Source organism: Marmota flaviventris, chromosome 6 (assembly GCF_047511675.1).
Source record: "Marmota flaviventris isolate mMarFla1 chromosome 6, mMarFla1.hap1, whole genome shotgun sequence".
NCBI classification, from domain to species: Eukaryota; Metazoa; Chordata; class Mammalia; order Rodentia; family Sciuridae; genus Marmota; species Marmota flaviventris.
Window position 1 is genome coordinate 63,078,020 of NC_092503.1, and position 27,805 is coordinate 63,105,824.

The following is a 27,805-nucleotide window of genomic DNA, read 5'->3' on the forward strand; positions in this document are numbered from 1 at the left end:
AATTTTTCTGCCATTTTGGATGAACAATTCCTCTTCTTCTCTGTAGTACAGGACCCAGTCCTTTGCTTCATTTATCCCATTTACTGAGTTTAATTTTTCTTATTATGTTCATAAAAATCTAAATATTTTGACAGTATTTCTGTGGAAAAGCTCTGTGAATATCTACTCACCTCGTTCTTCCACACTCCCCAGGAAGCTTGGTGGCTGGATGTCTTCAGATACCATAAATTAGGTGGCTTGTAAGCAACAGAAATGTATTAATTACTCACAGTCCTTGAGGCTGGGAAGTCCAGGGTGATGGCTTGAGCCGGTAGGGGGCCTTGGTGAGGACCTGCTTCCTGGATCACCAACAGTGAACACCTTCCCTCTGTGTCCTCACATGGTGGAGGGCTGAGGCAGCTTTCCTGTGCCCCTTTTATGAGACACAAACCAAAGCCAGGGCCAACACCTGGCGGGGGTTAGGATTTCAGCATTTGGGTTTGGGGAGGACACAGACATTCCTACAAGTACTGTGAGCTTGATGCCTTTGAGAGTGAATAACCCTGTTTTTCCTACCACACTGCAGGGGAGCTGATCAACCTTGCCATGTACTGCGAGAGGATAAGGAGGAAATTCTGGCCCGAGTGGCACCACGATGACGACAACACCATCTATGAGTCGGAGGAGAGCAGTGAAGGCAGCAAAACGCACACTCCCCTGCTGGATTTCAGCTTTTACTCAAGGACAGAGACCTTTGAAGATGAGGGCGCGGAGAACAGTTTCTCCAGAACCCCAGACACGGATTTCACTGGACACTCGCTCTTTGATTCTGACGTGGACATGGACGACTACACAGACCACGAACAGTGCAAGTGACATCCCTGCCAGAGACATCAGGCCTTTGTTGACCCATTTCCTTTGGATCTGCCACTCTCTGGGGGTCAATCGATCTCCCAGGTAGAAATCCATCTGAGCTGGGAGAAGACTCTTCGTGCTTGGCCCAGTTTTCACACACTAACTGGACTGTAGCCGCCTTATTTCTTTTTTGTAAAAATGAAACACAGAACCATTCAGATGGCTCCATTGAAAACAAACAGGCAAAAAAAAAAAAAAAAAAATCAGCATGGTTCCTGAAATCCATTTTTGTTTTCATTAGAAAACTAATATTGCGTGGTAGAGCAGGTGAGTGAGCGGGCCATCAGCTGATAGTGTTTGTACTGATCCTCGGCAGCTGAGTCTTAGTTGTGAGATGGATTCTTGAACATCCTTCATCCACCAGGGTTTGAAGTAATGGGAGATACCATCAGAAAAAACAAATCGAGGAGATGAATGTTTCTTGGTGGCTGCTTGTACTTCATGTATGTATATTGTATGTTGAGATGTGGGTCAAAATCCACAGATATGCAATGAACACCTACTATGTGCAAAGCACTGTGCTAGGTGCTAATCCATGTAAGTTTTATTCTAAGCTCTGCCAGTGGCTAACTGTGTGATTTTGGGCAAGAACCTTAACTATTGTGTGCCTCATTTCTCCCACCTGTAAAGTGGGGCTGACGATACTCTCCACCTACCTACCTCACAGGGGTGTTGTGGGGATTCATTTGGTAACATTCGTGCAGTGCTTTTAAACTTCTTGGAAGTGGTGTGACATGAACACATCATTTAATTTTTTATTGTGCTTCATATGTGTGAAGATCTGAGGGCCAATAAATTCCATATCCAGAGAGCAACCACCACAGTCACTTATAAAAGCTGAGCAGTTGAAACACAAGCAAAGCCACAGTTAGGACTTAGTCATCATTCCTCTTTGTGATCTTTCTTGAGTCAAAATCTTTTATTAAAAGAATGTTGGAAATATTTTTATCAGTCATCATTAGCTACAAATGGTTTTCAGTTCTACTGTGTATTTGCAGAAAAGTGTTGTTTTCATTGTCTGAACTCACACTGGAATGTTCTTTGTTGCCTCCAGAATGTTAAGTTGCCATGTTGGATTAATTGAGAGAGAATAAATTTCAGGAATATGGTGGGTTTAACAGAGACGCAGGGGAAAGTATTTGATTGACTTTTGTAGGCAGAAGCTTGCCAACTTGTAATGTCCTATGAAAACAAACCTTGCAAAGGTGAAGTAGGAAGAGGATCATGTTCCTTGTATCAAAGCACTCTGCAGTGATAGATCATATGCAGTTTCATTTGTGCAGCTTTTCTGGTGTTTCCAGCCATTCCCGGTGTAGCAGGGCAACACTGAGGACAGATCTTAGTGTTTCTTCCGGACCTCCCATCCCTTCACATCCTCCCTCCTTCTCCACAGAGCACATAAACTGTTGGAGTTACCCATATTTGTGAAGGCACTCCCTCTGAAGACCTGGTTCTTCTTGACATAGGATTTCAGGGGAAATAGGGGTAAGGGTCCTGTGTGATGGCAGTGGATTTGGGATAGAAGAGTCAGTGTACCTGCAAACAAAGCTACTTTGCTTCTGACTGGGGCAAGGAATGCTTTTAAAGAGGCACTTCTTAAAAGAAGTTTCTGGAAAATTCATGTAGTTTGCTTGAAAAAGAAACTCTGAGTGAAGATCATAGGCAACAATCTTAAAAGACTGCTGTGGATTCTCAGAGAGGTAAAGGGGGAGAGATTATGAGGCTGTTTACCAATTAAGCAACTGCAGGGCATTTGTAACTGGGAATAAATGCTGAGATACCCTCATTTAGAAATTCTTATTCCACAGAAAGTGTAGCTGTGAATATTTTATTAAAACCACTACTCTTGGAAAGGTCTGTCTGATGTTTAATGAGAATGTGGTGGAGAAGATATGCATGAATAAGCCTGTTTTAAGTCTCCAGCCCACTTGCCTCCTCTCTCTTCAGCAAGTGTGTTCTAAGGCCAGCTGGTAGCAGCTCTGTGTACCGAGGGAAACTCCTGGCCCAGAAATGTGATTATAATGAGCAAGTGGACTGTAGACCTGTCTCCACAAAGATTGAGTTGCCCTTTCCCCACCCTTAGCTGAAAAGAAAGTTTGAAATTTTGCCTACGATTTATTATTACTGTATAGCACCAATGTGGTGCATTTTGCTGTAAGGATGATTAAGTATGAGTGTGTAGATTCACATGGCTTTTACTGTGTATTACTTGGAGCAAGTATGTGGAAAGCCAGTGTTCAAAGTGAGGTTAGAACTATATTCATTTCATCCAGGTACCTCCCACAGAGGCACGAATGGACATTGCCACCTGAGGCTCAGGACCTGGTATTCAGCGTTTTGTATGGAACCCTGGAATATGCCCCAGTTTTACTTTATGGATTATGAAATCCAAATGACCAAAACAAAAATCACTGTAGTGTGAGAGGGCTTTAATTTTTATGTGCTTTGCTTTAATTTTTATGTGCTTTATTCTTGAGCTACCTGGATTTGAAGTGTTCTCCAATTTGATGAACAGGTGCTACTTCTAAGAAAAACAACAGCAGCGGCAAGAAATTAAGGAACATTTTGGTCATCTAGCTCACTTATTCAATTTCTGTTTGTTTGTTTTTTTTTTGCTGGAAAGTAACTTAAGGAAGCATGGTCTTTAATGTTAATAGATGCTAATTGATTGGGCAGAAGACGGAAATCAGGGGCCACCTGTTGTTTTTTAACTTTTGTTGTAAAAATAGTTTTCCCCTTTATCTACCTCCCATCTCCACTCATCAGGATTAATGAGCAGAAATTGTATGCTTTGCTGTCTATTACAATAGATACAAGGACAGTATCAATTCCTGCAGAGATATACTTTATATTGTCAGACTTTAACATTTTGTTGTTATGTAATTGCCAATAATGACATTACTGAGGCCATGGGACTATCAGAAAACTGATTACAGACTTAGAACAATTTGGACTCGAATCACAACTGTAGTCTAATTTTTACACATAACCTACCCCCATATACAGAGGTAATAGTATATGCTTTTGTGAAATGGATAGGATTCAAGGAAAGGAAGTGCTAATGATTTTAACCTCATGGATCTTGCCTAGATTTGTTTAGGAGAAAGTGTAGAATCTTAAAAATGCATAGCTGATCCAAGAATTAGCTCTAGAAAACCACCTGCAAGAGATCCACTGAGGCTGTTATTGGCTATTGTCACATACATATACATTTGAATGGCAGGACCCAGGACTGGGGTCTTTTGCCTTGTCCTGGAGGATTCTTTTCATTACACCACCTTGGCTTGGTTTCCTTATAAACCCATGTTCCTGAGAAATGAGTCCATGTTTACAGAACCAGCACAGCCCCAGCCTCTCTCAGAGTGTGCTTGGAATCCTCCTTCCCTGTCATCCCCCAAATCTAGTCAGCCTATTTCGGGACAATTCAACAGACCTTTCCTTAGTATCTGTGCCTGGCACTGCTAGGCTTCATGAATAGTAGCAAGATGGGTTTTCAAATCACCAAGAATCTACTTTCTCTCTTATTTATCTTTTAAATAATATGTGCTCATTTGCTCACTCACATAATTTTTACTAAGCACCCACCTGTGCCCTGGTTCTGGGACACTCACTGACTATAGAGTGGGTAACTGCAGACAAGGCCTTCTGATTTCAGGGCATCCTCTTCTGCTTGGATTTAGATTTCTGTAATTGACTTTTTTTTTTTTTTTTACACACTTGGCCACTTTCCTGATCCATCCCACCCATTACCACTGGAGTAATCTTTCAAGAAAACTCTCTGGCCCTCTGGAATGCTCCCCTTGCCTCAGGATGAGGGTTACCCCATGGGGCTTGGCATCCTCATTTCCTTATTCACTCATCTCCCTTGGCTCCTCTGTGTTAGCCCTCCAGCGCAGCAGGTCAACGTGATTGCTGCTGCCTAAACATGCCTCATGTGCTCCTACCTCTGTTCCTCTGCTCATGCCAGTCCCCCTCCTGAAATGCCCTACCCTCCTCTTCACTGGCCCCAGTCATACCCATCTCTTAAGGCCCAGATTCATCAGTTCCGCATGAAGAATTCCCACCTCATTATAATATCCTCTTCCTCTAAAAACAAAGTGCTTATCATTTCCTTCCCTGAAGGCCATATAGGAAAGGTTGTTCAGAAAATGGGCTATAAAGTAGTGTTTTCATTTTTGTGTGTGTCAGGGAGTTTCTACTGATAATCTCATGAAAGTCCTAGACCCTATTCCCCAAAAGTACATATATACAAATACCTAAAATTTTACATATAAATTTAGGAGGTTTAGAGATTTGAAATTGTTCATGAATTCCATAGGGTATTCCTGATGGTTGAAGAGATCTTCTAGAGTCTGTAAGTGTTATTATAGTTGTTTGTTCTTTAACAGATCCTGAGAGGATAAAAATTAACATGAGATATACAAACAAAAGCAATCACTATTATCCATGCTGAGTGTATGTTGAGTGACAGAGAAGGAAGAAAGAAAAGCAGCTTTACATTATCTGAGAAATTATCTTTGTTTGACAGGTTTGGAGTTTTGAAAGTGATAGGGTTCTGCTTGTTGTCAGCATTGTTTATCCTTTAACCATCCAAAAAGTTGATTCGTCAAAGTGAGTTCCAGACCAATTGAATTTCATTTCAGCCCTGAAACCCACCACTTCTGCATGAGTAGACCACTTGGTAAGGGGCTTTATGGGAAAGATTTTTCCCAGGAAGATTTTTCCTAGGAAGAAGATCCACATAATCACTTTTCCTGTATTCATTCATTTTTGTATGGAAAAATTGTGGAATGTATTTTCATTCAAAGAATAGAGTCTTTTTTGTTAATAGGGAATGACTGAGGTTATCCTTTTCTTTTTTAACAGAGTGAAATTATTTTCATTTCAATTCTTGATTATGACCCAGGGTCCTTTGTTCTTTATGTGTATTATTGTTTAAGATGAGCAAGTACTGGTGAAAGTTTATCCAATGATAAATCTTTCCCAGTCTAAATGCTGAGCTCTGCCAGCCCATCTTGAGCAGGTCCAGGGAACGATTGCTTGTGATTGTAAACTGCTGGACACCAATTGCTCTGGTGCTCTGAATGAAACATTCACAGTTCAAAAGTATCTTCTTGGTGGGTGCGGAGGGAGGTGCCCCTTACCTGTAGGATTCTTGCCACTGTCATAGATAAATGCAAACATCTGTGGGATGTTTGCCTCTTTTGAATTCCTTAGCAGAAACTTTGTTTTTTTAGTCCCTGACTTTCAAGTATATATTAAAATATTTAAGTTTCCTAAATATTTAAGATAAGATTTGATAGAAAGAGCAATTTATTGGCCTTGCCCATTGGAGATGGTTATACAGGGTACTGACAAATAGCATGGATGACATTGTGACTTCCTTGATCATTCTGGCTCTTGCCAAAGCAGGAAACTTGTCACCAAATGTTAACTCTCCAAAACTCATTCTGTTGGCTAGACCATGACAAACTAGGAAGCTTGGTTTTCGTGAGGATTATAGTCTCCAAGTGTCTAATTTGTGGGTAAATAAAGGGAGCCATTAGAATAATAAAACTAATAACTAATGGAAATCCTGAATCATTTCAGTGGGAAAACAAGTTACCTCGAGTGAAAGGTTAGTATAGTACCCTGAAGTTTTGTATATAATTAAATAATTTCAAAAATGAACTTGGTAGCCATCTTGCATATTTTTAAAGAAAATTCCTTTTGTCTCTCATTACAGCTTTAAATGTTTTGAAACTATCCACTACACATAGAGCAATATGTATATTTATCAAGATCAATTAATTTTATAGAAAGTAGTGTCACTAAAAGACTAGTTTACCTTCCACCCTTCACCAGCAAGTATTTATTTTTATTTATTTGTTTGTTTTTATTCTGTAGCACTAGAATAATTTTTCATTTATCAATAATATTTAAATAGTTTCTTTAGTAATTTTTCTCAAAAAAAATTCCCCATCACTTTAAAAAAAACAAGATCCAGCTTTTGAATTGCTGTGTTAATTAGTGGTGGCTGAACAGAGAGAATAATATAATTTTTCATTGAAGGACTTGAAGAGAGGAATGCTTCGGACATTTACTATCATCTCCCCCTTTCAAACAGCAATCGATGGACTTCCCCCTTTAATAGTTCAGAATTGAAGTGTTCTTTCATATTGCCTTCCACTCCTTTCACCCCCCTCAGTAAGAGATCACAGTTTATTAACCATGTCTAATGGTTATTTTTTTACGTTTAACTAATTATATGTGATGTTTTTCTTTTTTACAGCAGTAAGATAAAGACAATGTTCGAATATTGGATGGACCTCTGCTTCAGTAGGGGTGTTTGTGTTACTCCTGTCAAAATGATTTTTACCTCCCGTAATAAGCATCATGGATCAGATCACGCTTGTTATAAGCATATGAATTTTTCCCCCAGTTATCTGCATGATACTGAATGTCTGACAACTAAACACTGATGTGAGTGAGGGTTTCTCCAGGGTGATGTTTGAGAAAGTGAGGTACTGAGTCCTTTTTTTGAGGGTATTAGAATTTCACTGAGCAGGAAGAGAGAAGGAAACAGTACCAATTTCCAGAGCTTCAAGCAACCAGGTGATATGGTTGCTGTGGAGATGTGTCAGGCACCTGGAAAGTTTTCTAGGTGGTTACATCTTACTAAAAATAAAAAGTACATGTTTACAAATCAAAACCAAATGCAATCTATGCAGGGAAGGATTGTCATGGATATACAAGTGGCCAGTGTAGGAGACACTGAAGTAACATTTACCTTTATCTTAACTGCCAATCTGTGTCCCTGGATTGCTCCAGGCTAGAGAACTTGGAGGGTAAGTCAGAGGGGCTGGCCCTGATATCTTTCCTTTAATTTTGGAAGTTCCTTCTAGTCTCTCAAAAGTGCATTTTATTTTAGAGAAGACTTTTTTTTTTTTTTAATGTTTCAAGACGCCCTAAATCATCCCTATTTAGGTGCGGATCTCCAAACCTTTGTTTTTATTCATCTCATCAGCAAAACTTTCTGTGCACGCCCCTCAGAATATTATTCATGGTATACATATATGTATACATTACTGTATATGTATATATTGCTCTACTGATGTATAATGTATGTTAAGAATCATAACAGGCATAGAAATTTAAAAAGCTTATTCTCCAGTAATCACTAGAGTTTCTGAGGAATGGGGCAAGTGATACTTACAAGTAGCACCCAGAAAGGCATAATTGATTAAAGAATGTGTCTGTAACGTGTGGCCAAATACATATAAAATAGGCATGGATGCATGATTTTAGGTCAAGGTATTTATTTATTTTTATTTAAAGTTGGCATTTTTAAAAATTTCAAAGTAGGCATTTGTGGTTAGGGGAAGGGAAGAGTGAATAATTAGATGCCACTTTTATGAAAGCTCTTTTTCATTCTATTTTTGAGACCACTTGATCTAGGATACCTTGAACATTCCTGAAAGATTTTGCAATAAAATACACTGATTTAAGAAAAAGAAGAAAAGAAAGAGGGAGGGACCCAAATAATACAAATGCAAGATATATTGCCAGATTTCAGCACCAATCAGAAAACACATTTTGATAATACACAGTAATCATCATCTCACTAATCATATGTTTATCTTCTATTTGTTTATAACATCATGTATCCAAATGTGTGAATATGTACAGATTTATTTTCTCTTATCTGAGGTAGCAAGGGCCAATGCTGGCATGATTTGAACCATGTTTCAGCTGCTTGGGGGCTGACGTTGGACACTGCCTGAGACATTTACCTGCACTTTCTGTTTTGCAAACACAATGAATAGCATCTTGCTGATCAAGGGCCCAATGTGGAGGTGGCATTCCAGTTTTTATTTCTGGACCTATGAGTTACTTTAGCACAGTTATTGTTAGTAGTTTATAAAGCCATATTTAAACTTGTACACTTGATTGTAAGATAGATTTGAATTGTGCACTATGTTGATTACTGTATATAAATGTGGAAATTCTGTATATTTGGTCTTAATGCTGTATGTATTTGATGTGTAAATGATAACTAATGGATATGAAAGAGCTTGCTGTGAATGTCTTCATTCCAATTCACTTCCCTTTTGCAAATTTGAATGTTTAAACTTTATACCCATGGGAAAAATCTGAAATTTTTGCATCTAATATACTGTTAAGTGGTGGTCTCTTAGATGATTAGGAGAATATTTTAGTTGTAAGGCTCTTGTATAATTAGAACAAGGTAATGAATTTTTTAGGCATGTAACTTTCTGATAGAATTTCAAATGAGTGTTTTTTTAATGAAGAAACATGGGTCTCTGGAATATACCATCCTATTCTCTCCTGCTTTGACTTTATGCCTAATGTGTCCCTCAGAGCATTGTGAGGAGTGATAACCCTGGTAGAGGAAGAAGAGAAAAAGCAGTGTTGGAGATACATCTTAAGGCTTTTGCTGCTGCTAGGCCCTATAATAGACCAATGTGCCCTTGTATAAATACCGTCTCAAGGAGTTCCCATAACTTTTAAATAAAGTAATTATAATTCCCATTTTACAGATGAAGAAAGAAGTTTGGGGAAGTAAATTTGCATAGAGTAACATGGCTAAGATATACACAAAACACATCTTGGGGTCAGAGAGGCACAGAGAGGCTTTGGAAATACAAATCTTATATTTAAGTGTCCCACACATAAATGTTTGGCAAGGAACCTCCATGGATAGTTTGGCAGGTCCGGGTCTATAGAGACATAAATGATTTTTGAAATTGTATCTTAATTTTTTTTTTCACAGAGATTACTTTTATTTAAACATTTTGAAAAAAAAAAAAAACCCTACAAAAATAGACTTTTAAGATGATATATATTACTTTTTTAAAATTTTTTTTAATATTTATTTTTTAGTTATTGGCAGACACAACATCTTTGTTTGTATGTGGTGCTGAGGATCGAACCCGGACCGAGGCACACCAGGCGAGCACACTACCGCTTGAGCCACATCCCCAGCCCAATATATATTACTTAATGTATTATTATAGCATACTTACAATAATTATACCAATGTTTCCAATACTACAAAAAAAAAAGGAAAATACAAGGGAAGCAGATGACTCATTATATATAAATAACTATAAAATCTTATTAGAATAAATAAAGTTGTCATAAATAAAGGACCCACTGGCTTGGGAGGAGTGGTTTGGCAATGACTTTGGCTACGTGCTTGTGGAGGGAAATTTGAGCACCAGGATTCTCCCTCCCGGAGGCTCCAATCACCAAATACTGGAACCTCAGGTCTAGGAAAAAAATGGGAATAGACCATAGGAGCCTACTGTTCACAGCACAAATGATTCCAAGAGAGAGTTGGACAAGGGAGAGGACTCACTGGTTCCCTCAAATATGCTACATGTTTTTAAGAACACCAGAAAACACTGTTCCCCAACACCATGAACACTGAGCTTGCACACTGGGGGCCTGCCCAGGGTGGCACAGGGGAGTGGGTTAGTGCATTATGAAATGAGGATGGAGGGCTGCCTGATTAAATTAGGAATCCCCCAAGTTCCCACAGCACATCAGATCCAGCTGATGTGTACTAGGCAGACATTTGTCACTCAGAAACAGAGATACAATTGGAGATAGGAGTTGTCCTGGGGCTGCAGGTGACTGAGGTGGCTCAAAAACCTCAGCTTCAAAGACAGTGAGTCAGATTCCCCCAGGCTTCTGCTGCTGTCCGCATATTCATCAGAGTCGGATCCCAGAGAGTGTGCAGAAGGGCTCCGAGCCAGGCCACCCAAGGGCCCCCAGATGCTGCCAGGAGTGGCCCTTTGGCAAGAGGAGCAACAGGCTGGAGTGGGAGTCCCTTTGAGCCACAGGGATCCCAGGGTAGGCAGAGAAGGCAGAAGGTGAAAGAGGAAGGTCCCCAGGTGGTGATGGGGAGCTGGAGGGCAAGAAGGAACATGAGGACTGGGAAGGGCCTGCCAGGTGGTGGAGAGGTTTGGAGGCCAGAGAAGCTGATGCTCTGGAGCAGCACAGGGGGGTGACCAAGGGCTGCCAGGTCCTGGTTAGGGTTGTGAATAAAGTGGCACCGTGAGCTGTAGGGACAGCAGCCCTGGAGGTAGAATTTGTGGCAGATTCTGTCTTGTTCTTGGGGTGGTGATTGGCCTGGCACAGTTCACCCAGGCCATGGTCAAATTGGCAGTTAGCTCCATAGCGGCAGCACCCGCTCATTGAGAATGTCTGACACAACTCAGTCTTGATCGGGAGGAGGTGGTAGGGTTGGCAGTAGGTGAAGTGGATGAGGGCGATTGCTCAGGGACCTGGGTGGGGAACAAGGGGTTTTTAAGAACACCAGAAAACACTAGTTTTCTGGTGTTCTTAAAACTAGTGGGTGGGGGAATCCAGCCACAGCAGTGGCCCTCCATCAGGCTGGTAGAGCTGCCAGGCAGGCAGGAGGTGACACCAGACGGGCTGCAGTCATATGAATTCAGGCTCCAGAGTCCAGAGGACTCATTTTCTTCATGGTCGTATGCTCAGCGATAGATGGCAGTGGAGTGCTGAAGTCAGTCTCTGCATCTTAAAATTTGATCAACTAATATTAAAATATTAACTTCTTAGCATTTAGAGCAAATTACAATCAGATAACGTCCAAAATTCCTCCCCCACTCCAGTTATAAGAATGCCTATTAAGTAGAAAATGAGAGAAACTCCTAACCCCACATTCCAGAGGTGATATGGTTTTTATCCTTGTAGACCTCTTATCTCTCTTGACCTAGAAATCCTAGCCATTCAGCTCTGTTTAGTAATGTGGGCCCTAATCAGAAATGGCTTGGGACAAATACACACCTACTTCAACTTTAGTTGGCTCCAGTTTCTCCTCGAATTTGCTTGGGGGTCCTGGTCTTAGGGAGGAGCCCGCTCTCCTGGCCTTTAGAAGTCACTGGAGGGAAGGGGTGGTTGCCTTTGCTTGGGGCTGTGCTCTTAGAAGTGTCAGGATGAAAGCTTTGCTGCCATTTGTATTGAATATCTTGAATTTATTTTCATATTTTCGTCCATCTATTCTCCATTAGGAGAGGCAGAAGAGCTAGTCTTCCTGCCCTCTCAGGAGCTGCCCATTTTGTTTGTAGATGATGCCACTGTCATCCCACGTTAAACACTTCCCAACTGGGCTGTTGCCTTTTAGCAACAGACTTTTCTTTTAAAAACTGCCAAGGTGAAAGCAGCTTATCCCTTGGATGAAAGGGGACTTTGGAAAACAAAGAGGAAAGAGAAGGAGCTTTTTTCCCTTCATGGGAAAAAAAGGACTTCCCTGCTCTGTGTGCCTAAAAGGTACCTGTTCTATTTTGGTGTCAGTGTGCTTATTATGAAGGTGTAGGGGAGTTGTCCCCAGTGGAGGGACTGTTAGGATGGGAGTGAGTGACCAGGGGAAACACACTGGGTAACTCATGCTTAGCAATGTATCCTATCCTGGTTCAAACAGACATCGAAGGCAGCCTCAAAAAAGGGGAGGAGAGTCAGAAGAGGACAGCGTGTGGAGCAAGCAGTCCCAGGCCCTTCTCGACCCTGCCTCTTGGTGTGGTTTTATTGCATGGGAGCCCTGTGCCTTCCTTTTCTGTCCTTGCTGGCTGCCCTCCAATTTTAGTTGTTGCATTCACAGGAAGAAAGGAGAAATTCTAGTCCAGCAATGTTGGAGAGTCCAGATTGGCTGGTGGCACAAGCATGGGTAGGGGGTAAGTGGGGAGGAAGGACTCGGGGGACCAGACTGTTTGGAAGCCATCCTAGTGAATGTGAGGAGGTTTTTTTGAGCAGGGGACTAAAAGATGAAAGAGTATTTATGCAAATAAGATTTATCCAAGGAAGGCTCTGATGTAGCCTAGTCAGAGAAGAGGCTGTGGCAAAGCAACTGGATTGAATTTCAGTGACTCTGAGTGAGGCCTGAGGCATGAAATAGGGTAAGGTAGGGTGGAAAGAATGGGAGGAGGACAGAACAGCCACTGTGCACAGGGAAATACTGGGACTCCTTGGATGTGCTGAGCCCTAGGGGAGGGAGATGATGCTGGTGACGCTGCTGCCCACAGATGCTGCTGTGGGTTATGGGACATGTGGAAAAGGGGGAATGGGCTTGCGGGGAAAGAGGGATTTAGTTTTAGGTACACTGAATTTGAGGATTCAGTAGGAGATGTAGGACTGGAATTTATGATGGGGATAAAAGCAAAACTACCACTCTGAAAGGAGAGTTGAAGCAAATGGGATGGAAAGAGAATAACAATTATTAGCAACTTACATTTTCATAATGTTGAAATGTCTTTTAAGATAATGTCAAAGTTACTCCTGAGACATGTCTCTGGTACCCTCGTATATAAAATGAGGGGGTTGCAGGTTGATCTTTGATATCTTCAAGCTCAAACTTTCTTCCATCCTTCCCTGAAGTCAAATATTGCTGCTCTGGATTCGGATTTCAATTCCTGCTTTGACATTTCTTGCAGCACTGGAAACAGTTTATTGGCCAAAATCAAGCAATTATAGCTACCATTTACATATTTCTTACTATGTGCCAATCACAGTGTTCTTGGAAACTTACATATATTAACTTGCTCAATCCTCACAACAACCCTGTGAGACAGACACTACCATTGTAATCCCGACTACTATTATTGTTACTGTGGGTATTCATTTCTTTGACAGTGAATTATTGATGGTTAGTGATGGCTAATTTTGTGTTGAATAGACCATGAATAGACCATGGTGTGCCTAGATTAAAAATTGTTCTTGAGTATGACTGTGAGGCTGTTTCTGAGAAAGATTAGCACTACAGGAACTGGTGTACTGTAGAAGGAGTTTGAACTGGTCCAAGGCCTTTGAAGAACAATTCAGCAATATCTAGGTAAGCTGAAGACATGCACACCCAACACTATTCCTAGATATGTAGCCTAAAGGAATTTCTCCACATGTTTATGAAGAAATTGATTAAATCGGAAAAACAGATGGCCCAAAGTAGATTGTGGTTGGAAATCATCCAATCCATAAGCATCTGAATACGACAAAAGGTAGAGGAAGGAGGAGTCTCCCCACTTTCTTTCTTCTGCCTTGTTACTTGAACTGGGACATTTAATGTCATCTTCTGCTGCCTTCAGACTGGGATTCATGTATCAGCTCCCCTGGTTCTCAAGCTTCTTTCTGGACTCAGACTGAATTCCACCACTGGCCCTCTTGGGTCTCCAGCTTTAATTTCTTTTGGTCAAGTTTCTCTGAAAAGCACTGGTGTATATAGAGATAAATCAAATATGAGGTAAGACATGAACAGAAAATTCAGATTAAATATTGTATGGTTTGGATATGAAGTGTCCCCTGAAAGTTCCTGTATTAATGCAGGAATGTTCAGAGGTAATATGATTAGATTATGAGAGCTGTAACCTAATCAGTGGATTGATCCATTTGATGGTTTACTAATTTGAATGGACCCAGTGGGTGGTAACTATAAGCAGGTGGGGTGACCCACTGGAAGTGGGTCGCCATGGATATGCCTTGATTATTATTTATTTTGTCCCTGGCTCCTGGCTTTCTCTCTCTGTTTCTGGCTGTCCTGACTTGAGCAGCTTTTCTTTACCATGATTTTCTTTCATGATGTTTTGCCTTACCTTGGGCCTAGAGCAATGGAGTTAGCGGACTATGGACTGATACCTCTGAAACTGTGAGCCCCAAATGAACATCTCCTCATCTAAGTTGTTCTTGTCAGATGTTTTGGTCACAGCAGAAAAAGTACTTGCTGATAATAAGATTTGGAGTAGATAAAGGGGAATGAAGGAAAGGGAGGGGGGATGGGAAAAGAAAAGAGTGGTATGAATCTGACATTAATTTCTTATGTACATATATGAATATATATCTCACTATCATGTACATCTATAAGAAATTAATCAAAAACTATAGGTAAATGGCAGAAAGATCAATAGAGGGAAGGAAGAAGAGGGTAGGGGAAGGGAAAGGGAAGGAGAGGTAATGAGGACTGAATTAGAACAAGATATATTTCATGCTTTTATATTTATGTCAAAATGGGTTCTACTGTCATGTATAAGTAAAAAGAACCAATTAAAAAAAAAGATCTCCACTTAATGGAAATAAAACAAAACAAAACAAAATGCTTTGGACACCATAGTGGATACAGTCTTTCCGTCCTGGAAATAGAGAGGGCTCTTGGCAGTGTGTCCTTTTAGGCTCTGTGCTCCTCTGCCTTGCTCTCCTACCCATATAGTACTGGCAGTTAACTTGTTTTTCCAAATCATAGCACCTCAGATCTGCCTTATCTCTAGCATTGAAAAAAGAAAACATGTCTTTCTTTGATTAAAAGTATTTTCAGAAGACAGAATGTCTAAAACATGGTGGTCCACACACCACATGACCTGAATTCTAATTAGTAAGTGTAAGGTCCTGCTACAGTTTCATCCTACTGAGACAGCTCACACTGTCAAGAACTTTCTCTCCACCACCAGCATCTTAGATAAGTAGTATTAGCACTGAAGAGCTGAAGGAAGCAACAAGGTGTCTTTAAAGTGTCAGAGTGGGCATGGGAGCCATCTGAGGTAAAGAAGGACCTTGTTTTGTTCCATGGCATTATGCTGCTTGGGGGCAGGAAGTATGGGTTGGTTGTGTGTATGTACCTTATGTCTTAGCATCAACTGAGGGATTCCCTCTTAAAAGCAACGTTCCCATTCACTCAGCAGCTTTCCCCTGTGAGTGGAGTCCTGGAAAACTGCATAGACAGATCCCCAGGGATGAAACACTCTGGGAGCTCCACCCCCAGACTTTTGTGGTTCTGTCCTGATTAAATGTTTGCTTTATTTTCTGTTATTGAGGATAGGTATTATTCTCCAGGCAGGAGTTCCTCACTGGCTATAGGAATATCTGACTTCTGGTGTTGGATAATTTTCAAGGTTTAAAGACTGCAGCAGCTGGAGGTCCAAAGAGGACTGTACAATCCACTTCTCCCCACAGCACGATACATGTGGTAAACGCTCAATAAAGGTTTGTTACAGGAATGGATAGATTCTCAGGTTAAAGACAAATCAAATTGCAAAGAAATATCCAAAGTTTAAAGTTTGATACAACACACTGTGCAAAGGCAGCTAGTAAATGACTCAAAACAAACTACAGGTGCCTGAAATATGGGTAATAATTTCTGTAGGCTCAAGTGGTTTATGCAGTCCTCAGCATCCCTTGATGGAATTATAGCTTCATAATTCAAATAGCTCCTGGTTTTTTTTTTGGCATACATACACCATGGTTCTGAATTCCAAATTTTGCCCATGGTTGCCACCATGTTTTTCTTCACCCCCATACCCTTACGTTGCCCAATACATTCTTTTGTTGGCAGGTTTGGTGTTAGGTGTCTTCACCTCTGATTACCAAAACACAGCACAATCAACTATTTCTTTGTGTTGGATGGAAATAATGAGACTATATACATTAAGCTGTTTATGGATTTCTTTTGAAATCTTTTATTCCTTTTAGCTATCAGTTTTTGCAACCTATAGGAAGCGGAGTAAATTAGTGATGGATTCTTTCCTTCATTAGTAGCACTAATGAACTTAGACTGATCTCTGCATACAAAGATGGAGGGTAAAATTCCTGGTTGATAGGAGATAACTCACTTTCTTTTACTTTTTCTTTTGCCTTCTATGACTCTTTCCTGATATTAGAAATTTGAACTCATAGGGATATATTATTGTTTTTAGTTTTCTCCCTATGCTGTCTTATATATGTAATTAGTAGCATAAAAGCAGACATATCAAGTACAATTATTAAGTAAATCTATGGGGGCTGTTTTCCCCTCTGATGATAGATAACATTTCAGGGAAGCTTACTCTTAGAAAATGAAAAGCTGGAGGGATATCTTTTAGTTCCTCTAAATGTTGTGGTTCCACTATTATACGTCCAGTCAAGTGTAGTCATCAAAACTCTGAATTGCATTCGTATTGAACCTGGTTCCTGCTTTGCTTGGATCTCCATCAGAAGAAGAGAATGGTACTTTTCTTTCTTCTATCAACTATCTCCTACCCCTATCGCACCCCACATATGTATTAATTAACCAGTGTTTTTGACACTTTTAGAGTTGGAAGAGGAACTTGAATGGCATGTCTAAATTACCTATCACCAAAATGACTATAGATACTTACAGGTGACACTCTTGTGGGTACTTTAATGGGCCTTTGGGAGTCTCCCTAGTACTAGAGATTTGTCACCCAGTAGTGCTTGTAAATCATACAAATGCATCTCCTCTAGCTGATCTTTTATGACTCTACCACTCTTCCAAAGTTCTCTCTTTGGAAAATTCTCTTTAAGATGGTGCCATTATCTCTGTCTCTCTTTATGTTAAAATATAAGCTTAGCCAAAATTTTGAGCGCTTCATTAAGCCTCACTCACTAAATTTGAGATGATTGGAACCCCCTGATCCCACCCCAGCCCTCACCCACCTCTGCTAGACCTGCTTAGGTGATCCATGCTCTCTCCAGGGAGACTGGGATTCATTGGTGCCTTATTGACTTAGGGCCTTAGTTGAAGGTGAGGTCACAGACCTAATTTTACATCCTATAAAATGTAGCATGTACCTGTGAAAGAAAGCCAAATAATTTTCTAAGTGGACTAATGGTTGTAAGATCACTGATTGTCTCACTTAAACGGGAGGACTCTGGTATCTTTTTTCAGGCTCCATGTGAGAGGAACTAAGGGCTCTGCTCCAATCAGCTCCATCTTTTCTCTTCCTTCTCACAGGCTCCTGTTTCCTCCTTTATCATTGAAAATAAGATAATGAAAATTAGTCTACTAACTGGTTAATGTGGTCATGCAATTTGTCTCAGAAGTGAGATTCTGAGGTATCCTGAAGATATTTCTTTAACATGTAGAGGTATTTCCAAATGTTCTTTTCTTTTAATAACCTGGAATGAAACTAACATCCACATATAAAAATCACAATCAATCATATAGTCAACCAATCAATAGATATTTATTGCTCACCTCATGTTATATTTTTTATTTGTTTTTGTTTTGTTGTGATACTGAGAATTGAACCCAAGGGTGCTTTTCCACTGAGTTACAGTCCTAACCTTAAAAACTTTTTTTTTTTTTTTTTTTTGAGACAGGAGCTCACTAAGTTGCCAATGCTGACCCTGACCTTGTGATCCTCTTGCCTCAGGCTTGCAACTCACTGGAATTATAGGTATTTGCCACTGTGTCTGGCTTTGTGTTCTATTCTGTGTTAGTGTTTGAAGGAACTAAATAAGATCATTTTCTGTTTGTCTGCTTTTGATAGTGCTGGAGACTAAGCTTAGGGCCTTGCATATGCTAGGCAAGTGCTCTACCACTGAGCCATATCCCCAGCTCCCTAAGATAATTTTTTAAAAATATGTATATGTGAAAAGATATCTGGCAAATGGACAAGGAGACTGCCAAGAAGCCTAGCTTAGAAATTGACTAGTAGAGGCATGGAAGTACCTTATGACTCAGCTTGTACTACTCCTTGATATTTATCCTAAAGAATTAAAGTCAGGGGTTGAGGCTCTGGCTCAGTGGTAGAGTGCTTGTTTAGCATGTGTGAGGCACTGGGTTCGATTCACAGTACCACATATAAGTAAATGAATAAAATAAAGGTCTATACATATAAAAAATATTTTAAAAAAAGAATTAAGGTCAGCATACTATAGCAATCCATGCACCCCCATATTTATAATAGCACAATTCACAATAGCCAAACTATGGAACTAGCCTAGTTATCCATCAACAGATAAATGGATAAAGAAAATGTGGTACATATACATAATGAAGTTTTATTCAACTCTAAAGAAAAATGAAATTCTGTCATTTGTAGGAAAATGTATGGAACTTGGACAATATGTGAAGTGAAATAAGCCAGACCCAGAAGGTCAAGTGTAGTATTTTTTCTTCTCATATATGGAAGCTAGAAAGAAATAAGGAAAAGAAAGGTAGGGGGTGATTGCATGAAAAGGAAAGGGAGATTAGTAGAAAAGGATGGGGACCAGAGGGTGGAGGGAAGGAGGTGGAGAACTGGGGCTCAATATTAGCCAAATTATATTGCTATATTGTATACTTTCTTCAGGGGATTCAAGAAATATATGTGTCTAAGTTGGGACAGAAGGGATAGAAGGAATATAGACACATAGGTGATTTTTTTTTTTTTTTTAGATGGGTTCTCATTATGTTGCCCAGGCTGGCTCAACCTCTTGGGCTCAAGCCTTACTCTTTCCCCACCCGTCCATGTCAGTGGACTACAGTGTGTACCACCATGTAGCACTGCCTGAATGGTTTTGAAGACCAATTCAGAGCACTTTGTGATTGATTACTGACTTATTTAAATACTTCTTGGGTTTATTTTTATTTTTATGCTGTTCAAACTTTTAAGATAATGGGTTTCATATATATCCATACTCCTGTGCAAAGAATTCTTCCTTTTATTTGTCCTAAATTGCCCTTTATACTGATGATCCTATTTAAAGCATAAGGTCTATATGCCTTTTAAAGGTTAGGGCACTGTTTAGCCAGACGCCCAAATATTTATATACTAAGACCTACACGAGTGTTGTCTGATTAATACTTGTCTTCTTGGGAAAGCTGTGAATAATGTCAACATGAACTACATTATTCCTGCTAAAAATTCATCCATTTAGTTTAACTTGCATGTAACGACACCTGAAAGTCAGGAGCTGTTTGCCGAGCGCTGTTGCAGTACTGTTGTAGCTCATTCATAACGAATGGCAATGAAGTACCTTTAGCATACCAAATGGGAGCATCTGCATAAATGGGAAATTTAGGGGCTCCTGGAAACCTTTAATATGTGATGAATACAATGGGGAAATGCAATGAGTCTCAGAGAAATCCTTGTTTGGAAAAAGATGCCTTTAGTAATAAAATTGAATTGGAAGTTAAAACTATGGTATTAACCACATGCTTTACATTAATACCAGTTGAAATTTATCAAAATAGCTGAACAATAAAGAGGCTGGAGATGGCCCCTTGTGCCCTACCTCCTCTTTTCTGCTCTCTGTGATCTACCCTTCTTCTTCCAACTTAGATGTCCTGTCCCCTTTCCATTCTAAGTCACAGAATCTTGCAATGTGAGGGATCTTGGAGCCATTTCACTGGTCTTTTCATACAGGTGATGCTGAAAACCTTGAGAGAAAACAACTTACTTCCTCAAGTCACATGGACAGTAAGTGATAGGACCCCACAAAAAGAACTGCATGTTAGCATTCAGAGACTGGATGCCGTCTGCTCCATCCATCCACCCATCCAACTAACACAAAAGCACTTTTTAAACATCCTGAGATATTTGAAAATATTTCCAGGGAGAGTAGCCCACTTCTTGGTTAGATCTGGAAGAAAATATTTTTTAGATTTAATTCTATCTTCCTGTGATTTTTCTCTCACAAAGCCTGCTGTGTCCACTAGAGTTCTAATGAATGACTTTCATGTGCTTGCTCTTTAAACATGTGATGAAGCAGTTAGGCACTCAAAGCCTTTCCTTCCCTAAGCCACCCTCCACCCCATCTGTTAATGGTTCTTTATGTCACATTCTTCTATCTCTGTCATCGTTGTAGAGCCTCGCTTGGATGATCTCTACTTGCTGTCATCCACAAGAGATTTGGGCATGAGGCTTGAGATAATATTTAATCCACACAGTCTGCAGAAGCACTATTATCTGTGATGGTCTGGAAATTTTATCAATTTATTATTTTCCTCATGTTGTGCTCATGTGGATTTGTAGCGAGGCAGGTTCAGCTGACTTTCTCAGGTTTCTTTCTGTAAACCACCAAGTAGCCAGATCCTTCTGGCTCCTCTTATCTGATTATGTAGATGATTACAACATGAATTTGAATCTTACAGATGTTCCTATATAATGTGATTATTTTTGGTTTTTATTTACCATTTTCTCCAGCAATTGAGGCTCTTTCAAGATTCCTGCATTTGATGAGTTCCTGTACTTCACCGTGCACTGACCGTTTCCTACAGGTGAACAGTCAACTTTGATCAGTGTTTTATTTTATTTTTGCTATAATTTTCAATACTGTTAAAATAATACCTGTTAGATAAAATGTCACATGATAGAATCAAGTGCTGCAAAGTGGAAAGGAGTATACCTCATCTAAGATCAGTTAAAGTCCATTTGATTATAAGGACTAGACAACAATTGAAAGAACTCCATTATATCTCACAAAGCTACAAAAGAATGGGACAACCAAACCTGAGAGTGGGCAATTCAGTGATAAGTGTTGTGATATTTTCTAGAGATATGTGACTCCTAATCTTTGCTTTTCCTATTCTACCTCAAAATTCTTAATGAAATAATCGGATGCGACTTGGGTGGCATGGAGGTCTCTGGGGCTGCCTTGGTTACTGTCCTCCCCACTACTATTTGTCCCACTTTGCTCTGGGTCAAACGGGCAGAAAGGCAATGTTTTGCTATGCATATGCAGAGCCCCTAGCACCCAGCTCCTATGTCCTGGACTTCTCAGTGAAGGGTAAGCTTTGTAAGTGAGTCACCCCCAAGGATGCCTACATAAGGTACAGCATAATATACAGAGAGTGTGTTTATGGAATGTGTGAGAATGTAGCCTTATTAGTACATAAGAGAGCAAGGTCAGGGAAGTGAAGAGATTTTCTCAAATTGCTCTACAATGCTGAACAGTAACCAAGGGATCAGTAAGAAGTTTAGAGATACTACAAAACTTGGTCATACTGTAGGAGTGATTCTACCATAATTTAACTGATCTCCTTTGCTCATTGATTCATGAAATATATTTTAATTATTTATTTATTCTAATTTGTTACACATGATGGCAGAATGCAATTCATTTCATTCATGAAATATTTATTACGGGTTTGCCACATACCAGTCGTTATTCTAGGTGTCAGGGAATCCTTAGATATAGTTTTGCTCTGATGGAGCTTGTACTTTGGCATGCGTATGGGCATAACAGACCTGGAAACAGACAAGATAGATAATTTCAGATAATGATAAAAGTTCCAAAGAACAGTCATGGGGTGGTATGAAGGGGGATGACTGGGACTAGAGCCTTTCTAGAAAATGACATTTGAGTGGAGTCCTTACCTAAACATCTCAGAAGACAGCCAAATCAATAGAGTTGGTGGACTAAAAGTATTTGATTTCTTTTTTCTTACTTTGATTCTTTCAGCATCTTTAAGAGCCTCCAATAATTCTAGTATTTGAAACTTAACTACAGATGCTGAAGTCTGAGAACCTAGCATGAGTTAGATTGCTATCCAGCAGTGAATCTTGACTTGGCAATGAGTCTGGTGGGTCTGGGGGTTTGACTGAGGCAACAGCTCCTGAAGCTATCCAGCTTGGGTGAATTGGGGGGAGAATAAGCAGAGATTTAGGTTTAGTCTCTTGAGGTCTCCTTATGAACAGTGGGTATTTATGTCTTCTAGTTTCACCCTTCATCTCCCAATGGCCCCCTGCTTAGGCGAAGGCTCTAGAAGAACTCAGAGATCACCAGACCTAACCCATCACTTGATAAATGAGAAAAATGAGATGTTTAATGTCTTGCTAGAGATCACACACCTAGTTTGGGAAGAGCCAGTATTTGATCTCAGGCTTCCTGTTTCCCAGGTCACTTTTTTTTTTTCCTTTTACAGTACTGACCCTGAAGATAGAGGATGCAAAAGTTTTTTTGGAGAGCTCTATTTCTAGGATGGAATTAAAGATCATCTTTATTTTAAAAATAATAGTTGTCCAAAATTTAAATTGACATTCATAAAATTAATATGATCAAATAAGAAAAGATTTTATAGTAAAATATATCATATATTGGTAAAATATTAAGAAAAATTAACAAGTTGTATTAGTCCATCTTGTGCTATAACACAGGCGTAATATTAGGTAAATTATAAATGAAGAAGTTAACTTAGCTGTTTGGCTGGAGGGTTCAAATAACATGGTGCTGGCATCCAGGCTAGGACTTCCTGCCTGCACCACAACATGGCAGAGAAGCAAAAAGGGAATGGTCATGTGCAGAAGGGCCAAGCATGCAGGGGGGACTCACATTACAACAAGTCACTCTCAGGAGAACTAATTCACTCTCGTGAGACTCAACCCATTCCAGGAGACTATTATTAATTCATTCATGAGGATGGAGTGCTCTGACCTAATTGCCTTCCACTAAGACCCACTGCTTAAAGGATCCATTACCTCACTACTTAGTCTCACACTGGGAACCGAGCTTATAGCACATGAAATTTTGGGAGACAAATGATGGGCAAAACATCACACAAGGAGTAAATAATAAAAAAGAAATATTTTTAAAAAGACTATAGATGATTCTCAACTTATCATGGTTCAACTTAGGATTTTTCAGATTTATGATAGTGCAAAAATGATGCGCACTGAATAGAAATCATATTTTGAAGTCTGATCTTTTCATGGGGTATCAGTGTGATACTCTCTCAAGATTCTGAGTTTGGCAGTGAGCCAGAGCTCCTATCCAGCCATGTGATCATGAGATTCTCTACAGTGTACTGGGTTGCCAAGCTATGGTGTTTTGTAGGTTAGGTGTATTTGTATATAGCATATTTTCAACTTAAAATATTTTCAAATTACGATGGGTTTATCAAGATGAAATTTCATTGCAAGTTGAAGAGTACATCATAGTTGTGTAGTGGGAGAAGGTGGATCATGGAAAGCTGTAGAGAGGAAGGAGGTGATGTTTAACCTGGGTCTTAAAGGATCGGTAAGTAGATTACAGGTAGTGCAAGTGGAACATAGAGGGAGACATCCCAGGGAAGTCAGTAGGAGTCGTGGGATTGGGGCCATGTAGTGGGGATATTTGGAGTATAAAGGCAGATGAGATCAGGCTGTAATGGATTTTGTTTGCCTTGCCAAAGATTTCAACAATGTTCTATATTCAAGAGCACTTTCTTCAATCTTGGAATTATTCAATATTTGCACTGTCCAATATGGTAGTCACGTGTCTCTACTGAGCACTTAAAAAGTGGTTAGTGCAGTAAAGGAACTTTAATTTTGAATGCTTTAAAACATCAATTTAAAAAGACAAACATGGCAGGTGACTACCATATTGAACAGTGCATCTGTGAAATATGGCAATCAAATGAGTTTCCAGGTGTGGATACAATCAGGTGTGAGTTTAATGAATCCTCCATTTAAAGAATCATCAAGATGAAGTGATATCTATGCAATGTGAAGACAGTCAATCAAGTAAGGCAAAAATAAATTTATTGATGAATTTCTACACTTACCAGACGTGCAGTGAAAAGAATGATTTTGGGATGAAGGATGCTCATAAAGCATGTTTTTGTGTTGCAGATGCTCATGGGATCAGAATGAGTGCTATTTTAAAACCACTATTTCTGTAAAAGTATTAGTAGCCTTTGTGCTGTAATATATCAATAAAAAGATAATAGTAAATAAAGTACTGTTTCATTAAGGTCTTTCTCTGCTGTTGCATTTTTTTTGTAAGATCTGAAATTTCATGTATATATTAAGAATGTAATAATTTGAAAAAAAATCTGTTTGGGTTTATTTATCTGTCACTAGTTAAGTTGCAAATTGCGTGGTGGCTAACAGGGAAATCTTAAGTCTTTCATTAGCATAGGGTGATATCTAGAGGGACCGCAACTTCTATGCACACTTTGTATACATTCCAAGTCAGGGAGAATAGCTTTCAGCATTTCTGAAAACAATTCTCTTAGTTCCTGATGGGCTAAAAGTCTTGTTTGGGCACAGGACTTGGGCTACAGTGGAGTGCAGAGAGTAAAGCCTCTTCTCCAAGCTTGTGTGTGCCTCTCTGCTTCTCCTTGGGGTCTGGTTGATTTCACAGTTCCAGGATTTCATAATGGGTCTAAGTCCCTGACCACCACTACCCTAAAGAAGATGTAAACCTAAGGATTGCTCCTGAATTATTGCATCTTACTAGTTATCTCTCGCCTTACACCACCTTTGGTTGGCCTAGGGTTTGCCAGGAGCCCAAATCCAAATTTGTACCATAGGAAAACTATAAACACTAAGACAAGTCAGTTTGTGTTGCTTCTTCTCCTTCCCACTTTCCTATAACGCTAAGGACATAATTGAGACTTCTTTGAGTACCCTAAGTTCAGACCAGAACTAGACCAATTCCAGGCACACATGGGATAAGTGAGAACAGAAGGAAAGGCTATTTTTCCAGGTCCTTTGCAGGGGTGAGCAGCACTTTTGGACACCATTTATATCTCGCCTATTTAGTCTCTAGTCTTGAAAAGCAGCAGAAGGAAGACCAAATTGCCCACAAGAGGGCAGCAAATGATTTCCAATCTAGTTTTGTTTCCTTTTTTTTAAAGTCGTTTGCTTTTCTTCTGCAGAGCTTCTATTTAGTCAAGAAATAAAAATTTGAGGCTGACGGGAGAAATGGGACCTAGGTTTCACTTCCCTGAATACCCTCAATAGCATAGCTTACTGCTGGAGCGTGGCAACTCCTGGCTGCTGGTCTCCTGGCCCAGGCACGCAGGATGGAGAGGTCTGGCGGGGTATGTGTGTGTGTGGGGGTGCCTTATCTCTCTGCTCAGCTTTTGAGGTCAGGGTTTATTCCCAAGGAAAGGAACATCATATCCATGCATGTAGCAGAACACACATATTTTCTTGTTTCAACACCACTTGTTCATAAAGATTCTTTAAGCTATGCCTCTAACCAACATACTGGATGCACGTCAGTTGTCAGTTTACCTCTCCAGGATGCTGAACATGGTGGGGATGTCTTGGGGTTGAAGGTCTTTTCCTCAGTGATTATTGAGTTGAATGCTGCCCTGCTAGTGTGTGGTGTGTCATTATTCCTGTTCCCACCATGTGGGGCATATCAGGTCTAGGCTGAGAGAATGAGAGAGGTGGTGTCCTATCACTGGCGTCCTTTCCTTAAAAAACCTTCTGCATGCTTTCTGTCTCATGAGAGGGTCTTTCTATAGTCTTCAAATTCAAATCAGTGAATGTTTGTTAAGCACTTCCACTGACAAATCACTGGGTAGATGCCCAAAAGGCCAAAACAATGCACCATTAAACACTTACTTATTTATGTTTATGTTCAGCTTGTTTGGTGTCATTTCATTATCTCCCAAACATATACAGTAGGTATTATTCCTATTTTTACTTATTTTCTTGTGGTACTGGGAATTGAACCCAGGGCCTCCAGCGTGGTAAACAGACCCTCTTCCCCTGAGCTATATCCCCTGCTCCAGTAAGTATGATTTCTAAAGCACAAAGAAATAGAGACTACGAGCTTCACAAGGACGAACAGGGACTTGCGCCTAGGCCCGACTGACTCCAGGCTCCTAACTGCACTGGTGTATTTGTTTGCTTTCAGAAAAGCCTTGACTCTCAATGATCTTATGATTTAATGCGGTGGCTTTGTGACTTGTGTACATGTCAGAATCATCTAAGGAGCTTTTAAAAATCCCAATTACAGAGCCATATCCAGGCCAGTCAAACGAGAGAATTTGTGAGTGAGTGTGTGCGTGTGCGCACATGTGTGTGTGTGTGTGTGTGTGTGTGTGTGTATGATGGAGGGGGGAGATGAGGGAGGTGGTATTCTAGATCCTAGGCACTGGCATTGTGAAAAAAAAAAAAACCCAGTTGATTCCTCTGTAACCAGCACTGAGAAGCCCTGCTTTTGTGGATGGGAAGGGATAGGTGATATGAATTCCAGACAGTTAAATAATGACAGAAGTATTTTGGTTGGGACTGCTTGTCGCTGATGCTCGGCCCTCTCCTGCAGGCAGTTGATGATTCCTATTATGGAAAGCACCTGTATGCAATAGTGCTACCATTTGTAACAGTTAAAATAGCTAATTCTTTGAGTGCTTGCCCTTGTGAGGCACAGTTCTAAGTTTACTCACCTGTTTCAATTCTTTTAATCTTTGTAGCAACCTAGCACAGTAGCTTGTCATCAGATCTAAGATGCCCTGGGTTCTAGGATGCACCATTTTACATACACCGAGAGAGAAAAAAACACTACCAACTAATTGTAAGTCATCATAAATTATGACTTTTTTCATAGTTGTTAAAATGTAAAGAAACATGCATTTTTTATTAAATTATTTATTTATTCTAATTTATTATACATGATGGCAGAACGCAATTCATTTCATATTATACATATAGAGCACAATTTTTCAAGTCACTGGTTGTACACAAAGTATTTTCACACCATTCATGTCTTCATACATGTACTTAGGGTAATGATATCTAACTCATTTCACCATCATTCCTACCCCCTTGCCCTCTCCCTTCCTTCCCTCCGTTTGTTTTGCCCTATCTAAAGTTCCTCCATTCCGCCCAGCTCCCCACCCCCATCGCCATTATGAGTCAGCCTCCTCATAGCAAAGAAAACATTCGGCATTTGGTATTTTGGGATTGGCTTACTTCACTTAGTATTATATTCTCCAATTCCATCTATTTGCCTGCAAGTGCTATGATTTATTCTCTTTTAATGCTGAGTAATGTTCCATTGTGTATATATACCACATTTTCTTTATCCATTCATCCACTGAAGGGCATCTGGGTTGGTTCCACAATTTAGCTATTGTGAATTGTGCTGATATAAACATTGATATGGCTGTGTAGTATGCTGTTTTTAAGTTCTTTGGGTAAAAACTGAGGAGTGGGATAGCTGGGTCAAATGGTGGTTCCATTCCAAGTTTTCCAAGGAATCTCTATAATGCTTTGATGGCTGCATCAATTTGCAGTCCCACCAGCAATGTATGAGTGAAGAAACATGCATCTTAAAGTTAATGAAATATAGAGCTGTTTTTTCCCCTTATAGATCAGGAAACAGGTGCACAAAGCTTACATCATGTGTCCAGGATCACTCAACTAGGAAGCTTTATACCATGTCATCAATATTCTCCCTAAACATAATTTTTAACAGCAAC

General features: G+C 39.9%; 1 protein-coding gene and 1 pseudogene across 2 annotated transcripts in view; one reads left to right on the forward strand and one right to left on the reverse strand.

Moving 5' to 3' along the window:
• Faxc (failed axon connections homolog, metaxin like GST domain containing) overlaps positions 1-8,944 on the forward strand; it is a 69,226-nt gene extending 60,282 nt beyond the window's left edge. For both annotated transcript variants that reach the window (XM_071613192.1, XM_027928204.2), the window contains one exon: positions 566-8,944. In XM_071613192.1, coding sequence (XP_071469293.1) covers positions 566-855 — 290 coding nt within the window. In that variant the 3' untranslated portion in view covers positions 856-8,944. The remainder of the gene's footprint in view (positions 1-565) is intronic.
• A 1,533-nt stretch (positions 8,945-10,477) lies between these two features.
• The window catches only part of LOC114086892 (mRNA decay activator protein ZFP36-like), a 128,227-nt pseudogene continuing 110,899 nt past the window's right edge, over positions 10,478-27,805 (reverse strand).